At 38.4% G+C, this 15,104-nt stretch overlaps 1 protein-coding gene and 1 long non-coding RNA gene across 3 annotated transcripts; both read right to left on the bottom strand.

The window, feature by feature from the left end:
* Window positions 1–499: 499 nt before the first annotated feature.
* Window positions 500–4,406, bottom strand: LOC112289363 (uncharacterized). 2 transcript variants are annotated; one of them, XM_024534519.3, is made up of 5 exons: window positions 3,010–4,406; window positions 2,510–2,563; window positions 2,089–2,395; window positions 1,858–1,956; window positions 500–1,722 (listed from the first exon to the last, which is right to left on the bottom strand). In XM_024534519.3, exons 1-5 carry the CDS (start codon window positions 3,141–3,143, stop codon window positions 970–972), a joined length of 1,347 nt encoding a protein of 448 aa, XP_024390287.1. In that variant the 5' UTR covers window positions 3,144–4,406; the 3' UTR covers window positions 500–969. The 2 variants fall into 2 exon arrangements, with proteins under 2 accessions (XP_024390287.1, XP_024390288.1); XM_024534520.3 differs by having other exon boundaries at window positions 3,064–3,723.
* Window positions 4,407–9,781: 5,375 nt separating this feature from the next.
* Window positions 9,782–13,275, bottom strand: LOC141046050 (uncharacterized). Its single transcript, XR_012218725.2, has 3 exons — window positions 11,648–13,275; window positions 11,335–11,519; window positions 9,782–10,524 (listed from the first exon to the last, which is right to left on the bottom strand). It is a non-coding gene; the product is annotated as an uncharacterized LOC141046050 (long non-coding RNA).
* Between the last annotated feature and the right edge of the window lie 1,829 nt (window positions 13,276–15,104).

Below are 15,104 nucleotides of genomic sequence, written 5' to 3' on the forward strand. Positions count from 1 at the left end.
ATAATATCATCGCGTCCAAATATGATTGTGACGAACCCAGCTCGAGAATATGTGCGATGTCAGGCGGCTTCATGTGTTGCGGAGCAGTGTTGTTGTTGCCCAGCTACAGATCCCACCACTAAGTTGAGAGCCATTGGGGCTGAAGCTTGGGATTTGTTGATGATGTTGTTGCAAGCAAAGGGGAGACAGGAAGTCGCCGCGAGCCAGTGCCAGTGTACGAGTGACGAGTCTGGACGAGGTGGTGGTGGTGGTCTTGTCCTTGGGCACTGGCCACCACTTGTAAACCAGTTCTTCATTCTCTGTTGATTGATTCTCTGCGTCCTGTCGTTTGTGTTACATAGCGGTGACTGCTTAGAATAAATCTCCGGTGCAGAGTTCAGATCGACAGGAGGAAGCGACAAGCACTTTCTAACTTGTAGTGACTCCATGCAATCATCGGATAGACTGCTAACAATTTGTGCATGTAATTTTTCGTGTGGAGAAACTGCATTAAAGGCTATTTAACTAAAACAGGCTCTTTACTCAACACCTTCGGCTCAGAAAGACCATATTATACTCAATTTGAAGCCCAGGCTTTTTTTGACAGGCACGCAACACGCTAACAAAATCACAGCTGGTCCTAGTTATTCATTCACTGGTTATAAACTCAACGCGGTCATATTCAATCTAAAGCTGTACAACGAATCCCAATTCTACGTCCAGGCTACGATATGAGCACCATCTTACAGTTGCTAGTTCTGTTGGAGGGGGTGGTGGGGAGAACTAACTTCAACATCGTTACAGTTATGTTGATCCTGGCTACCATGCTAAGAGCTGGCTAGCAGTGTTATTTTTGTACATCTTAAACTCAGATAGCTCGTCGAGAGTGTGTGCGCATCACCAAAGCGCGGCCAAGTTGAATGAAAGTGCGTCGCTGGGAGATTATTTTACCCTAGGCAGATTGTACAGTGCTGGCTGCCTCAAGTTTCATCAGCTGCAAATCTCATTGAGGAATGAGTTGTAGCTGGAGTCGCTGTTCTCCAGCGCTTCCTGGATCCCGAACTCCCCGAGGTGATCGAACGATTCTAAGAACTGCGACGCGTTCTGAGACCTTGCCACACTAGCAGGCAGATCATGACCATTGGATGATGATGCCACCGGACCTGGAAGTGGAAATGGGGATCGATTGGTGGTAAAATTCGCCACCGCAAAGCCATTGCCCGGGTGCAATCCTGTGGAGGCCACCGCTTCTAGACACATCACGCTCGGAAGCTTAGACAGCAATGCTTGAAGGCTCGACATGGAAGGGCGGAACGCTGGTGGTATGGATTGGGGTGTGGAACCTTGAGGGCTCGCGTGTCCCGTGTTTAGAGCTTTTGGGAGAGATGGGCATTCCGGCCGACTCGGATCGAAGCTGCCGCTCGTGTATGCACACGGCTCCGCCTCTGAAGGTCGCTTCGTGCCGGCGGCGCTGTTGCGCCATGGCTCTCGAGGAGTCAGAAACTGCGCTCCGTTCACATGGCCTTTTGGCATTGGGAGTGCTCTCTCATACTCTGGCATGCTCCACTGGCCGTGGTGGTATCCACCGTTAGAGCATATTGCTGACGATAACTCGTTGGTCCGTCTCTTGCCCTCTCCTGCTGCCGTGGATGCAGGCTGCGAGGGCACAAACAGGCTGGGGACGGTGTGCAATGGGTTGAACTTCCGTTGCATGTACAAGACGAAGATCAGATCTTCCACGATCTGCCCCAGTTCGTAGACAATCCATTCAGTACAGAGAGTGGGGAAGGGGATTGCATATGGCTTTGAGTGGCTGCTTCGACAACGCGGCAACATCATGAAAACATGAGAAGTATGGCAATGAGGTAGTGCATGTACCTTTTGGGTAGAACCTAGTTGAAGCACGCCCTCCTGCACTGCCACCACTGCAATTGTCTGAATTCCTGACTTGAATTGTGCGTCCCAGGTACGCGGATGCTGTCACACCATCAGTGTCCCAGTCAATCACCGTTTTAAATGAGGTGAATCAAGTACCCAAGGACTCGAGAATTTTTTTCATGAACGGCTATGCCAATTACGCCTTGAAAGTGGGAGTAAAGGGGGACTTACAGGATCCAGGGAGCCTTGCCAAGGAGAAAGGAAGCACATCTCGTTCTCAAGGGGCTCTCGGTACACCCATTTGTGGCTATTGTCTACGGCTACCTTCCCCATCAAGCCTTCTCCGTAGTTGTAGACTTCGTGCGACATTTTGAAGAAGAGCTCCGGATTCATGGTGTCCGGCCTGTCGGCGTCGTTGCCGCGAGGTAATTGTCGCGTTGACAGGAAGGAGGAGGAGCTGCCTCGTAATCCCTCATTGGCTGTCCCCGCAGTGCTGCACGCCGGGAAGTTGCAGAACCCATCCTCCCAAACCAGGATCCTGCACACAATCAGCGAATTCGCAGGCTTTTTTTCAGTGAATCAATTGAGTCTACTTGACTAATTTTCCACCCAGGTGCTCAAGCAACAAGTACGATGGGTTCAGGATGGGTACCAGTTGCGTTTGTTAGTCTTGGATCTGTCCATGATGCCGGCTTGGGTGTCCCATCTGCGACGGCATTCCCATTTGCGATCAATAATTAGAACCCAAATAGCAAGCATGGAAGCTTTGATACTTCATAATTGCCATGTGAAAGGTATTTAACTGGAGCCTCTGAATGGGAGCCTAATATACGATTCCTGGCATGGCTTGACCAGACCAGCGTAGTGAATTACGACTCCTCTTTACTGTGTTAACCTGATACGAGTAAGCTGCTGAAATCAATCAGCTTTTGGCTACCAACTTTTCTATGCAAGGCCGGGCTTATTCTATGGAAGCAAATTTAAGGCGTTTAGCAAAGACACCACTTCGTCACAGTGAACAGGAAAAGAAGGGGCTTTGACCAAAAGTTGACTGCATCCAATGTACGCTAGGCAGAGAAATTAAGGCGATGGTAGGGGAGAGAAGGACATCAGCTGAGGCAAATGCTAAGGTGTCGAAGTGGAGAGACGCACTGGGGAGGGGGGTAATTGCGGGGCAAGATGCGCCAGAAGACAGCATAAACCCACCGCTGGTCGGTACACAAGCTGCGCAAGGCGTGTTGGAGCAGCATGGGGTTCATGGTCGACAATCCCTGTCTCGAATCCATGATGCCTAACACCAGTGTGCCATGCGGTGAATCGTTAGTTGGTCACAAAATCGACAATGTGGGTGCTCTCGGAAACTCGAGCACAAACCTCGGAATCCATGGTACGACACTCGATTCTCGCGACCCTGACTTGCAGATTTCTCTTCCCCGGAGGAGCTCCACGGATGACCACCGAACGCTAGCTAGGTTATTCTTCCCTGTGAAAACAAACAAGCCAAGCCGAACCTGCGTCGGTCCAAGAGCGACTATGACTCTACTGTATTTCACAGTTAATCACGGAACCACCTCCGGAACAATTAAGCTGATATCTAACAGAAAAATGCGGACCACTTTCACAATTGACTTCAAGGAAGCCGCTAACACCCAAAGGAAACCGAACCCAGCTTGTGATCGAAGAACACGGTTCAGGGCCTCAGCCTTCACAGTGTAGCCAGCTTCCAGTTGCACGGACCCCACAAGCCTGACGAGACCTACACGGCGTGGATGCGCTCGAGAGATCACACATGATCACGAAATCTAATCCGTAGGCTGGAAACATATACAATCCGCGGCATGGGCGGGGGCGGGCTAGATGCTGTGAATGTCGGTGTGTAGAGACCATGAATCAGTCCGCACACATTGGTGACTGGGGGTGATTGAAACCCATTCCTGTCTGCCTGTCCCTCTCGCTCGCTCTCTCTCACACTCTCTCTCTCACACACTCTCTCTCCCTCACGGGGCCACCACCACAGGCTGCCAAAAAGCTTCTACGCTTACTCAGAATCCATCCCAGTACACGTCGAGTTCTCGGCTCCAAGATCATCGACAGCTGCAACGGCCCCGACGTTAGGATCCAAGCTTGCTACCCCCCACCCCCTCCTCTCTTGCTTCAATCACCCACCCCTCACCATCGGGCCCTCAATCAAAAACCACCCCTCAGTTTAAATCCGCACTTCACCCCAAGTCGTCGTCAACAGCACACTCCACCACAGTACTGCTGCTCCTCCCCCCACAAGCTCCAGCTCTGCCTGCAACGATCGAGACGTGATCACCACTACCCTGTCATAAATCAGTCCCCTCTCTCGTGCTCAACTCAATCGCATTCATTCCGGGATGCAGGTTCGATCGAGACGCAGGAAGAGAAGAAAACAAGAGCAGATAAGAAAAGAGAAGAGTGGAGTCATCACGAAGAAGAAGAAGAAGAATCGGCATCAGCATCGGCAAGGAAGTCAGTGCTACTTCTTCCTGGGTCCGGACATGCAGACAGATCCACTCTCCGCAGGGGCACTGGTTTTGTAGCAGCAGCAGCAGCAACAGGCTCTTCTGCGTCCATCTCTACTCCTGCTCCTGCTGCTCCAATTCCATGGCGGATGGACGACGAACGAAGGGGAAGGGAAAAACGCGACGTCGGCGAACGCTCCTCGCTTCCGTCCCTCGCCCCCTTCCTTCTCTTTCCGTTTCTTTTCTTTTTCTTTTTCTTCTATTTCTTATTCTTTCTTCTCCTGGTCTACGTGGCAGGGGGTCTGCTACTTCCCACGCGTCCTTCCACCCGTCCACACCCGGTGCCCTGCCCGCGCTGCCCACTCACCCTGCCCGCCATTGCTGCCCGGCTTTTCACTCCTTTTTCTCTGTCCCTTTACATATAATTGTGTCGTGTGGATTGTTTCTAGTAGAAGAATATGTACAAAATACATATTCTTATTTTGTGTAAACCTTGGTATGTGCTTTCAAAAAATTGTGTTTTAATCCTCTTTCAAAAAAAAAAAAAAAAAATTCAACAACCTTCTAGAACTACAAATATAATTGATAAATACAAGAAAAGAAAAGGTAAAATAAAAAGTCATCTTCAAACTCATTGCTTTTATCTTTTATCTTTTCTTTTTCTCTAGATTTTTTTAATTATTTGGAGTGATTAGTAATATGTTTATTGGTTCTTCATTTTGATCATCTCACAATCATCCTTGTACATTGATGTACGTCTGATTCTTATTCTAATTATTTACAATCTTTTTGCATGACCCATGGATTTGTACATAGAAGTGCCCCTTTAGTCCTCCCCAAAAAAGTTTTAGTTGTGTCATGCTTTTTATAGCAAAACCTCTTGTTTTTTCCCATGAAATACACATACACACACACATATATATAAATATATATGATACATACATGATTGATAGATGTATGTTCTCTCTGTTCAATTTTGTTCTCGTATAAACTCACAAATGGGGGATTTTGGTCCAGTCAGCATTCATTATGTACTACAAGGCATGGCCATTAGATGTGGTCAATAATGTCAAGTAACAGAACCCATTTATTGTTGTTATTATTATTATTATTATTATTGATTTTTTTAAAAATTTATTTTAAAACAAAAGATCCATTGAGGAAGGGATTCCATTTGCTGGCAAGTGTGTACATCCATTATATTACTTTCAAGTAATCTGCTCCAAACTCTAAAACCCCCCACCCCCTCATGATCATGACCATTTCCAAAATATTTTTCAATATATACATATATATATATATATATATATATATATTGAAAAAATTTAGTTTCGATTTTAATTTTTAATTTTGAATTCTTTTAATTTATTTTTTTTCACACCAAGCACATGTTATAATTAATAGTTATAATTTGGAAACTATTAAATAAATGAGATGTTTGGTGTGGAACAAATTCTTTCCCTTACAATGACTTTGTGGGGAAGGTGGTACACGTGGAATGGCACCTGGGACGGCACCTGGGATAATTTGGGGTGGGGGATGGAAAGAGAGAGAGAGAGAGAGATTTCATGAATGGTGCATTTGGATTCATTTGGTACCATTCTGATGGATGGATGGATATATGTTTTATTATTTTTATTTTATTTAAAACAATTTTAAAATCTTATATATTGTGAATAATCTATTAACTAACCAACTGATGTGACTTTGCCAATTTTTTATTTGGTTTTGTTTTCCCTCCCTTTTAAAAACTTTGTTGAGCGTGTTTGTTGCTATCTCTTCATTCTATGTCTTGCTATGATTTGACCACTAATGGATGATACAGACACATTTGAGACAAGTTCCAACTACAAACAATGTGTGCACAAAACCCTGATCTAAAAATAACAACTTTTCAGTTTTAATCTTTAATTTGTTTAAATTAATGAGTATTTTCATAGATGAAAATAATACTTCTAGACCTAAAACATTAGCATAGAATCTTCATAACCTTGTGGTTGAACATTTCATTTAACTACTTTTTTTTTCCATTTAATTCTTATTTTTTAATTCAGAATATACCTAAATCCCCTATACTTTGGAATTTAACTTTTTAAAGTTTACTACCATTTGAGATTTACCAAATGTACTTGTACTCAATACAACAAAAGAACTGGTTACTTTGCATTTGCAATATGGGATTGAGAAACAAGACAGATAGGTTTGAAAGAAGATAAATAAAGGATAAAAACATACAATTATTGATATATGGGTTCATTAAACAAAAAACCAAGTATTTAATTTATGTTTTTAAAATAGTTTAAAAAGTTTAGATATCAAAATTATCTTTTCTTTTCCTTTTTTTTTTCTAAAGATATCGTAATATATATATATATATATATATATACACACACATACACTTGTTTCAAAATTATTATTATTGTTATTTTTTTGAAATGAAACTTGTTAATTGCTAAACACATAATACATAATAAAAAAAGGAATAGGATAATTCTGTATAAAAGAATCAGAAAGTGACATCAAAGATTGGTTGTGTTTGCACAGTACAAATAATCATAGTCATGATATAACATAAGAAAAATTGCAAAAACTTAACACAAAAAAAGTTTTAAGAGGACAATTGACAAGACCAAGGATGATTTTAATTTCTTTTAAATACATTTTATTTGGAAGACTAATAGCTTGTTGTCCATGCTTACTATGATATGTCACACAAAATCATATTATAGAGTCCTATTATTTGTAGTTACACAATATCACATACTCTTTTTATTAAACGATTGTAATAGCAGTTTAGATTGTGACAAGTTTCTTATACTTCTTTATAGAAATTAGTGCATACAAAACCTTGATAAAATTCAACATCAAGGCTCCTAATTTCTTTTTAAACACGTTTTGCAACCTTAATAACTCTTCAACTGTGCTCTAAAAAAACAACCATTCTTCTCTAGAAATTTAATCTATCAGTGAAGAATAATCATCGAATAAGATTCAGCTACCTCAACTTGGAAATTCTACGTGTTGCGCTGTTTTGTGAGACATTTTGCTTTTCACTTCTCATTGTTTCTCTTCAACCCATGTATTAACAAGATCGAAGACTTATAAATTGTACATAACTGTAAAATCATACATATTAGTCAGTGCTTTCAAGTATCATTCAATCTCTTCCTACAGTACACAATCCCTTCAACAAATTCCTTTGTTGAATCCACCACAACCTCCTCATATTTATACTGAAACATAAAAACTTTCACTCACACACGCACACATATTCACATACATGCTCAGTCAATTCTAGCCGATGGGTCCGAAGTTTGTCTTGAAGATTAACGTCTTGAATAAAATAAATAAAAAATCCATCGGAAGTTGAAGCGCAGATTGAAGAAATTCCACCCCATTCTGCTTTGAAATGTCATGATCGGGGAATTTGTTTATTTATTTATTTGTTTTTCTTCACTAGTCGATCGATGAAGCCCGATCGACATTGCTGAAAGTCCGCCTCGCCGCTTCCACACAGGGTCCCACTCTGAATTGGCGAATTGTGTTGTATTGTTCAGTAAAACTGTGTAGTATTCTCTCCATGTGCGATCCAGATACTAGTTACTCCATCGTGGATCGAGTGTGCCGTGTCGCCGATCTAATCACGAACTAGCATCGTTTGTCTCCTCTAAACCTGATGAGTAAAGGCCACGGATCTCAATGAGGAGATCGTGCCCAGTTGATTAGAGCCATGGATGAGCTGATACTGATATCTTTCCTCGGACCGCAATTACGAGTCCCTGTGAGGTGGGCTTGGTCGATGAACATGGTGGTCAGCCGCCTCGGCTTCGGATTGCAACAACTACAACAACTCGGGTTCTCTGTGTCACCGAAGCTTAAAAGCCACTGCCATGGACTTCCTTCCACCAAGTCATCCGATGCATGCTCGAGACAGGAAAGCGGGGATCATCGCCCTTGTTTCGTTTCCATGACATACTGCGAAACCCAGCTCTTCCTCGCTATTAAACCCTTTCCCCTTGTTGTATCTTTCCCCAAAGCTTCTTCTTCTTCTTCTTCTTCGTTTTTTTCTCCATTCGGTGAGGTGTCGGTGAAGAAGAAGAAGAAGAAAAAGAAGCAGGGTTCATCGACAACACCCAAAAGCCCCGCCGACTCCTCCCTCCCTCCTCCACCGCCACTAGATGTATGGATGGATGATATTCATCTATTAGGATGAATGTACGGTGGTATCATTTCATTTATTTGCGTGATTGATGAGGTTGGGTTTTCTACACACAAAGTCAATTAATTATATGAAGTTATCATTATTTTTATATTTTTATTTCAGCTTATGTAAGGTTTTAAAATAGTGGCCTATCACCGTGTCTGCTTCAAAGTACGAAGTTCTTCTTGTTAGTCATTCCATTGAAGTGGGAATGAGTAATTTTTATGGTAATACATACTCATACAGATTCATCACCTTTTCTTTTATCCATAGTAAAGTTCAATGAGTCTATTTACATTTAATACTTATCAAGATTTTTTCTAACTTTTGAAATGTAAGATTTTTATGTATATATTTAGAAGTTTAGAAGTTTTTATTACCCTTAAAGGATTAGAACAATTCTATAGAATGCTTAAATTTTATTATTATTATTATTATTATACAAATATTGTAGTTTTATGATGAATTTTTTGCTGACTAATCTTATACTTGGCTCTACAAGGTTGATGTTGGTAATGCATCAAATACATATAGTTTAAGTTGTATTTAACTACTAAGAGAATTATATTCTAAATTTTACTTGTTGAAACTTATAGTTCATTCTTTTACTTTATTTACCTAGCATATATATATATATATATATATATATATGTACTTATATATAGAAATAAAGGGAAATATAATATTCTTTATTATTTTTGCTAATAGTCTAGAAAGAATGCCTTTCTTTCCACATCTCTTAAAAAATTATTAAAAAAAAAAAAAAAAAAAAAAAAAAAAAAATTGAGGAATTTACTTTGAAATATTTTTCTTACAAGAATTATTTTGTAAAAAATTATATCATTAAGACGATTTTATTAAGGTTCTGAAGAGGAATAATCATTTCTTTTGTCAACTACATTCTAGTTTTAATTGGAGAATACCAAGTTTCTATTATATTTAATCTTATTAGGTTTTAACAAAACCATTATTAAATAATTTATTTCATATATCACTCTATTTTAGTATACTTTATCAAATTTAATCTTTTTTGTACAAAGTCAGAAGAAATTTTGATTCAGTTTGAGCATTAAATTTTTTCTTACAGCAAGCTGGAGATTTTTTTATCAAATTCCTTCTCTTCCATGCTAAAAAAAAGGTTTTACATCCTAAGAATTTTAAGATTCAATTGACATGTTATCTAAAATTTTAGTTCCTTTTTCTTTTTATTCTTTTTTATTTTTATTTTTTTATTTTTTTAAAATCAACATTATATAAAAATTAAGCAAGTGTAATGGGTGGTGTTCTCAACCAACTTTACAACAAAAATGGATATAATTGTTGCAGGGAAGTTTTTTTAAACTATCAAATAGAAGAGTTTGAATGCATTTATTTTAATATTAATAGACTCAACTCAAGAACGTTTACAGTTAGTGTGATGTTGGTCACAATTTTCACAAAAATAATATTATGATTGATCATACATACTTCCCTTTTATATTCATGCCTCATAAATAAATTATAGGGCTCAGCACTTTACAAATGACTGAGAAGGACTTAGGCAAAGCATTGTAATTCCTTATTCTACATAATTATAAATGCACATCTTTAGTACCACCACATCTAATGTAGCAAGGGCCATGTCACCCCACAACATTCATGTGGTTTCTATAAGTTGAAAGTATAGATCTTATGGGAGTAGGACTCATACAAACTCTTCTCCGGTATTCTCCATCCAAGGTGGAGCCATGTCATAAAACCCAATTCACAATAAGAATGAAAAGGAGAAGTTGAATGTGGAGGAGGAGGAGGACGACGAAGAAGACAACAAACACAATGAAATTGTCGTCCTTTTGTGGCCGCATCTGCCTCATGACCTCCACATATGTTGCCCTCATGGATAGCTTCACAACTATTCCATTGTTTGTCTTGCTTTTCTTCCCTTCGCTTCTATCCATCGTTATCATTTTTATGGTGATGGTTCACACCTTTTCATGCATTCTATGGGTCACACACAATTGCTTGTTTCCTTCATCATCATTGTTGAATAGAAAACAAAACAAAGTTGAAGAATAAAAGAAAAGAGAAAAAGGTTTTCTATACATGTGTACATGTGTATGTGTATATATTGTTGCAAATAAGGTCTTTATCAACTTTGTATGTGATTTTTCCAAATTGAAATACAAAGGTCTTCTTGGTTATATTTAAAACATATAAAAAGATGAGTAGCTAAATGTTGAATTGTGTTTAAGGTAGAGTGGTTTTTTTTTATTGGTTTTTGAAATTGAAGCTCTTCCAATATTACATACATGTAAGCTTTTTATAGTTTTGAAGTTTTAGTTTCACAATATGCAAATTGTTGGGTTTGTACATGAGGTGGAAAAATGATAAGGAAATACAAAAATTCTCTTTCAATAATGTACTATATAGATTTCAAATGCTTACTAAAGTTGGATTGAAAAGCACTACCATGTTTATGTCTTTCAGCTTTGGTAGTAATACAATAATCCACAATCTCTAAAAGAATACTTCTACTATTTACAAACAAACATCAATATCTACTATTATTATTATTATTCTTCTTCTGGTGTATTCTATGTATGTGAGAGGTCTATTCTATTTGTCCATGCATTTTGTGTTTATCACCTACACTTCCCAAAGGAAGCTCATGTGGTCCCATCCCTTCTCTTGATAAAGATGGGAGGAATGGCACCGATATTTATGATTTGACACTTTTATAGATATATATATATATATATATATATATATATAATTAAAAATGCACAAAAGAGGTAGAATTATGAACTTTACCAAAAACACCAAACCCCAATACCAAATCCAATGTTTGTCAAAGCATGCAAGGAATTGGCATTTGAGAAGTTTTTCATTTGAAAATATCTTTACAGTTTTATAGTTTTATTATTAATGTGGGTTTTTGAGGACATCCACATTTGATCCTCCTTGTTTCCAACAAACATTTGCTTCAGCTTAGGAATCTGCACTTGACCATTGAGTTGATTTTTAAATAAATAATAACAATAAAAGAGATAATCTTGCATGATGCCAAAAATGGAAAAAAGTAATGTATGATTTCTATTTTTATTTTAATCTTGATTTTGTATACATTTAAGAATTTTGAGCACATGTCACATGAAAAAAAATACTAAAGATACATAGAGTTAGGGAGATGATGATGTTGCTATATGGCTGGGTAACAAATATGTTTCATGTTTTCATTTAATTACTTAATCATTTACACTTGCTTGCTGATTCATAAACATATATCTCAATTTTTTGGATTTTTATTTTTTGCATTCATTCATGGTTTTATTTCAAGTAAATAGATGAGTGAATAAAGTTATAATGCATCAAAGGATTATTTCATTTTTCTTATATATATGTAAATATATATATTTTGTAAAGGTCCTTGCTACATAAATACAAATCTGGGCATGAGGAATCTAATAGCTTTTTAGGGCATGACAATCAGTGTATAGTTATTATGATTATTATTATCCGTAGATGTACTTGAATTTTCACAACTTCAAGGATTTTCGAAAATTTTCGTTTTCTTTATTAATTAAAAGGACAACATCAATTTTGATGAAATCATGACCCCCCTGTTCTATTTTCTATTAGGACGTTTGTAAAAATTAATTTTACTTGTTTTCTATCCCAGAATAGGTGTGATTTGTGTTCAAATCAATTCAATATTAAAATCATAAGTTTGGCATAAACACAATAGTGATTCTTCTTGTTTCATATTATTCAAATTTTTATTTTTTACATGTTTTCTTATAAAAAAAAAAAACAAGTAAAAATAAAAATAAAAATATGGTGTAACTAATGCCACCACAATTTTTGCTACCACCACAACTCACCACCCACTTAACATTTTTTTTTTTTGAGTTTTTAAATTCAAATCAATATATATATTTTGAAATGGTTTAAAAAAAATTGAACAAATATAACATATAATGGATGGGAGGTTGTGGTGGCAACAACAAAAATTATGGTGGTATTAGCAATATTCTAAAATTATAATACAATCTAAAATTTTCTACTTTTATTATATTAATATATACATTTTTTTATATTTGAATTTTTTTAATTTTAAAAATCTTCTTAATATTAGTTTTGAATATTTTTTTAAAAAGAAAATACTAAAATTATTTTATTTAAAGGATTTTGTTTCATTTAATATTTTTAAAAATTAAAATTAAAGAGAAAATATTAGATGTATCATCAGCATAAAGTATCACACGTATGCTAATAAAGTTTTGTACTTAATCCTTCAATTATACCTCCATATTCAATAGTATCTTATATTTATCTGTAAATATATAAATGATGATTTTAGGATTTTAAATATCCTTATTTTTCTTCATTATATTTATTATTTTTAGTATATTTATAGCTTGTATAAAAAATTGTACAAATAATAAAGGGATTGTTCCACACACATAAAAATTTATAATTTAATGATAAAAGAAGTTTCATTTAAAACCCATGATAAAATTCCTATGTGTGGAAGTAGACATAAAAATAAAATAAAAACTGACCTGTTGGGCCCCATTCGTGCCCCACTTTTGCTGTGTTTGTTTGTCTGTCTGTTGTTGTTGATGATGTTGCAGTCGAAGCTTCAATCTCTGCAATGCTCACCTGACTTCATTCAATGCCACACCATTCCCACCACAAACACACAACCTGCAGCATCATCCGCAGCATCAGCATCAGCAATGCCACGCAGCTCTCCAAACCAAGTTGGTGTCCCCGGAACCAACGAACAATCTGGGGAGCCAGTTCGGTGGAATCAAACTGCACCCTTCCACAATTCAACGAATCGTTGTACCACAGACAGTGAGAGGGAGGAGTCATGAGCAGGACGAGGAGGAAGAGGAAGTGGTGTCGGTGTTGAGGAAGTGAAGAAGAAGAAGCGGGGGAGGGTGTGTGTGTGTGTGTGAGGATTGTGACTCCGTTTGGAGGAGGAAGAGGAGTCCCCTTTTTTCGAGCTGTGTGTGTGTGGGATTGTGAGCAGCATAGAAGGGATCCCGTTTGAGACAGACAAGGCCCTCATCTCTTTCCTCCCCCGCATGCTTGTTGCCATGGCCTTGCTCATGCACTGCAACCTGTCCTCCTCTTCCTCTCAAGTCTGTTGGATTGATTCTGACACTAGCGGTTTGTATCATGCCTTGCCTTGGGCATCGTCTGTTGCCATGATCTTCTTTCAATACGGCCAGTGACGCTTGTTGGGTAGACTCACGCTTTTGGCAATCGGATCACCTTTGGAACAGTCTCGGCGACAAATGGGTTCCCACGGCACAGTACTAGCAAATCGTGAGCTCAGATTATTTGTTTGCAAACATTAAAAAAAATGAAAACACACAAATAAATGTAGAAATAAGTAGAGAAATAAAAATTGCTTTGATGACAGAATTTTATGGGATGCTTTCTGTCAGTACTCTTTTCTGTAGTTCATTGAATATGTTCAACAACCCAGTTTTGTTTGAAGCGGTGTGATTCATCTTGCGAGTTTGTCTTTGTGTACATGGACGAAACTCATTTCTTTGAAATTGAACTCAAACCCGTACTCGCTCATAATGGAGATAATGCTTGCTGGTGCAATCTTATTCTTCCCAAGCAAAGAACCTGAACATTTCGAAACCCATAAAATGTGTTGTCGTTCTCTGAATCTTACAACTCTTGATATAGTTTCTGCAAGACTTAGATGAATGGTTTTCAGATGTTCCTTTCCCCAAATCAAATCCATAATTAACTTATTCTTTGTCATTTCATCATTCGAAGCTTGGAAAGCTGTCAAAAAGCATGATACAAACAGAGAATGTGGTTACATCTACGTACCGCTGCACTATTACGTGTACCAAAAAACTCATGTTCCTTCAACTAAAAGGACAAATCTATGCTTTTTACAAGAAGATTATACATATAAACACACACAGAGTTATATATATATATATATATATATATATATATATAATGAATGAATGAGAGAGAGGATGCACCACTTGTGGATATTTCAAACAAAGCTATGAGTCCCAAAGCCACAGCGAGCTGCGCCCGTCGCCGTGCCAGCCTTTCCAGGATCCCAGCGTCGTCCTGGCTATGGTCGCTGCCAGTCCTGCCTTATCCTGCGCAACAGACGAGGAACAGGGAATTTCACCTCTCGCTTCCACCTCTGCCACATCCACCCACAGCACGGAACTCTTGTAAAGCCTTTTGACTCTCTGCAGACGAACTCTCTTGCAAGGTCTGCGGCCATCATTCCTTCGCTCCAGAATTTGCGCCTGATCTTAAGTTCTCACCTCCATAAGAATCCTCCATTAGGTCCCAAAACCTGGAGCTACAAACGACGTGTTTTGGAAGCTGAGCTCCAGACCCACTGCACAGCACAGGCAACGTGGGGCCCATGTGGACGGCCAGCTCTTGTTCATTGTGGTGGTTCAGACTGAAGAATCCAGAACAGTGGTGTTTTAGTTCACCGTTTTGGGAGCACGATCCGCACAGTCTCTCTCTCTCTCTCTCTCTCTCTCTCTCTCTCTTGCAGAAGAAAGCTTGTGAAC

This window comes from Physcomitrium patens, chromosome 12, assembly GCF_059467195.1.
Source record: "Physcomitrium patens ecotype Gransden chromosome 12, ASM5946719v1, whole genome shotgun sequence".
In the NCBI taxonomy this organism is placed as follows: domain Eukaryota; kingdom Viridiplantae; phylum Streptophyta; class Bryopsida; order Funariales; family Funariaceae; genus Physcomitrium; species Physcomitrium patens.

Excerpts from the sequence above, each read along its gene's own strand:
- LOC112289363 (XM_024534519.3), bottom strand. The coding sequence starts at position 3,143 with ATGGATTCGAGACAGGGATTGTCGACCATGAACCCCATGCTGCTCCAA. Across the intron at positions 2,564-3,009 it reads CGCAATTACCCCCCTCCCCA|ATGGGACACCCAAGCCGGCA; the intron begins GTGCGTCTCTCC and ends ATGCCGTCGCAG. Across the intron at positions 2,396-2,509 it reads AAGACTAACAAACGCAACTG|GATCCTGGTTTGGGAGGATG; the intron begins GTACCCATCCTG and ends GATTGTGTGCAG.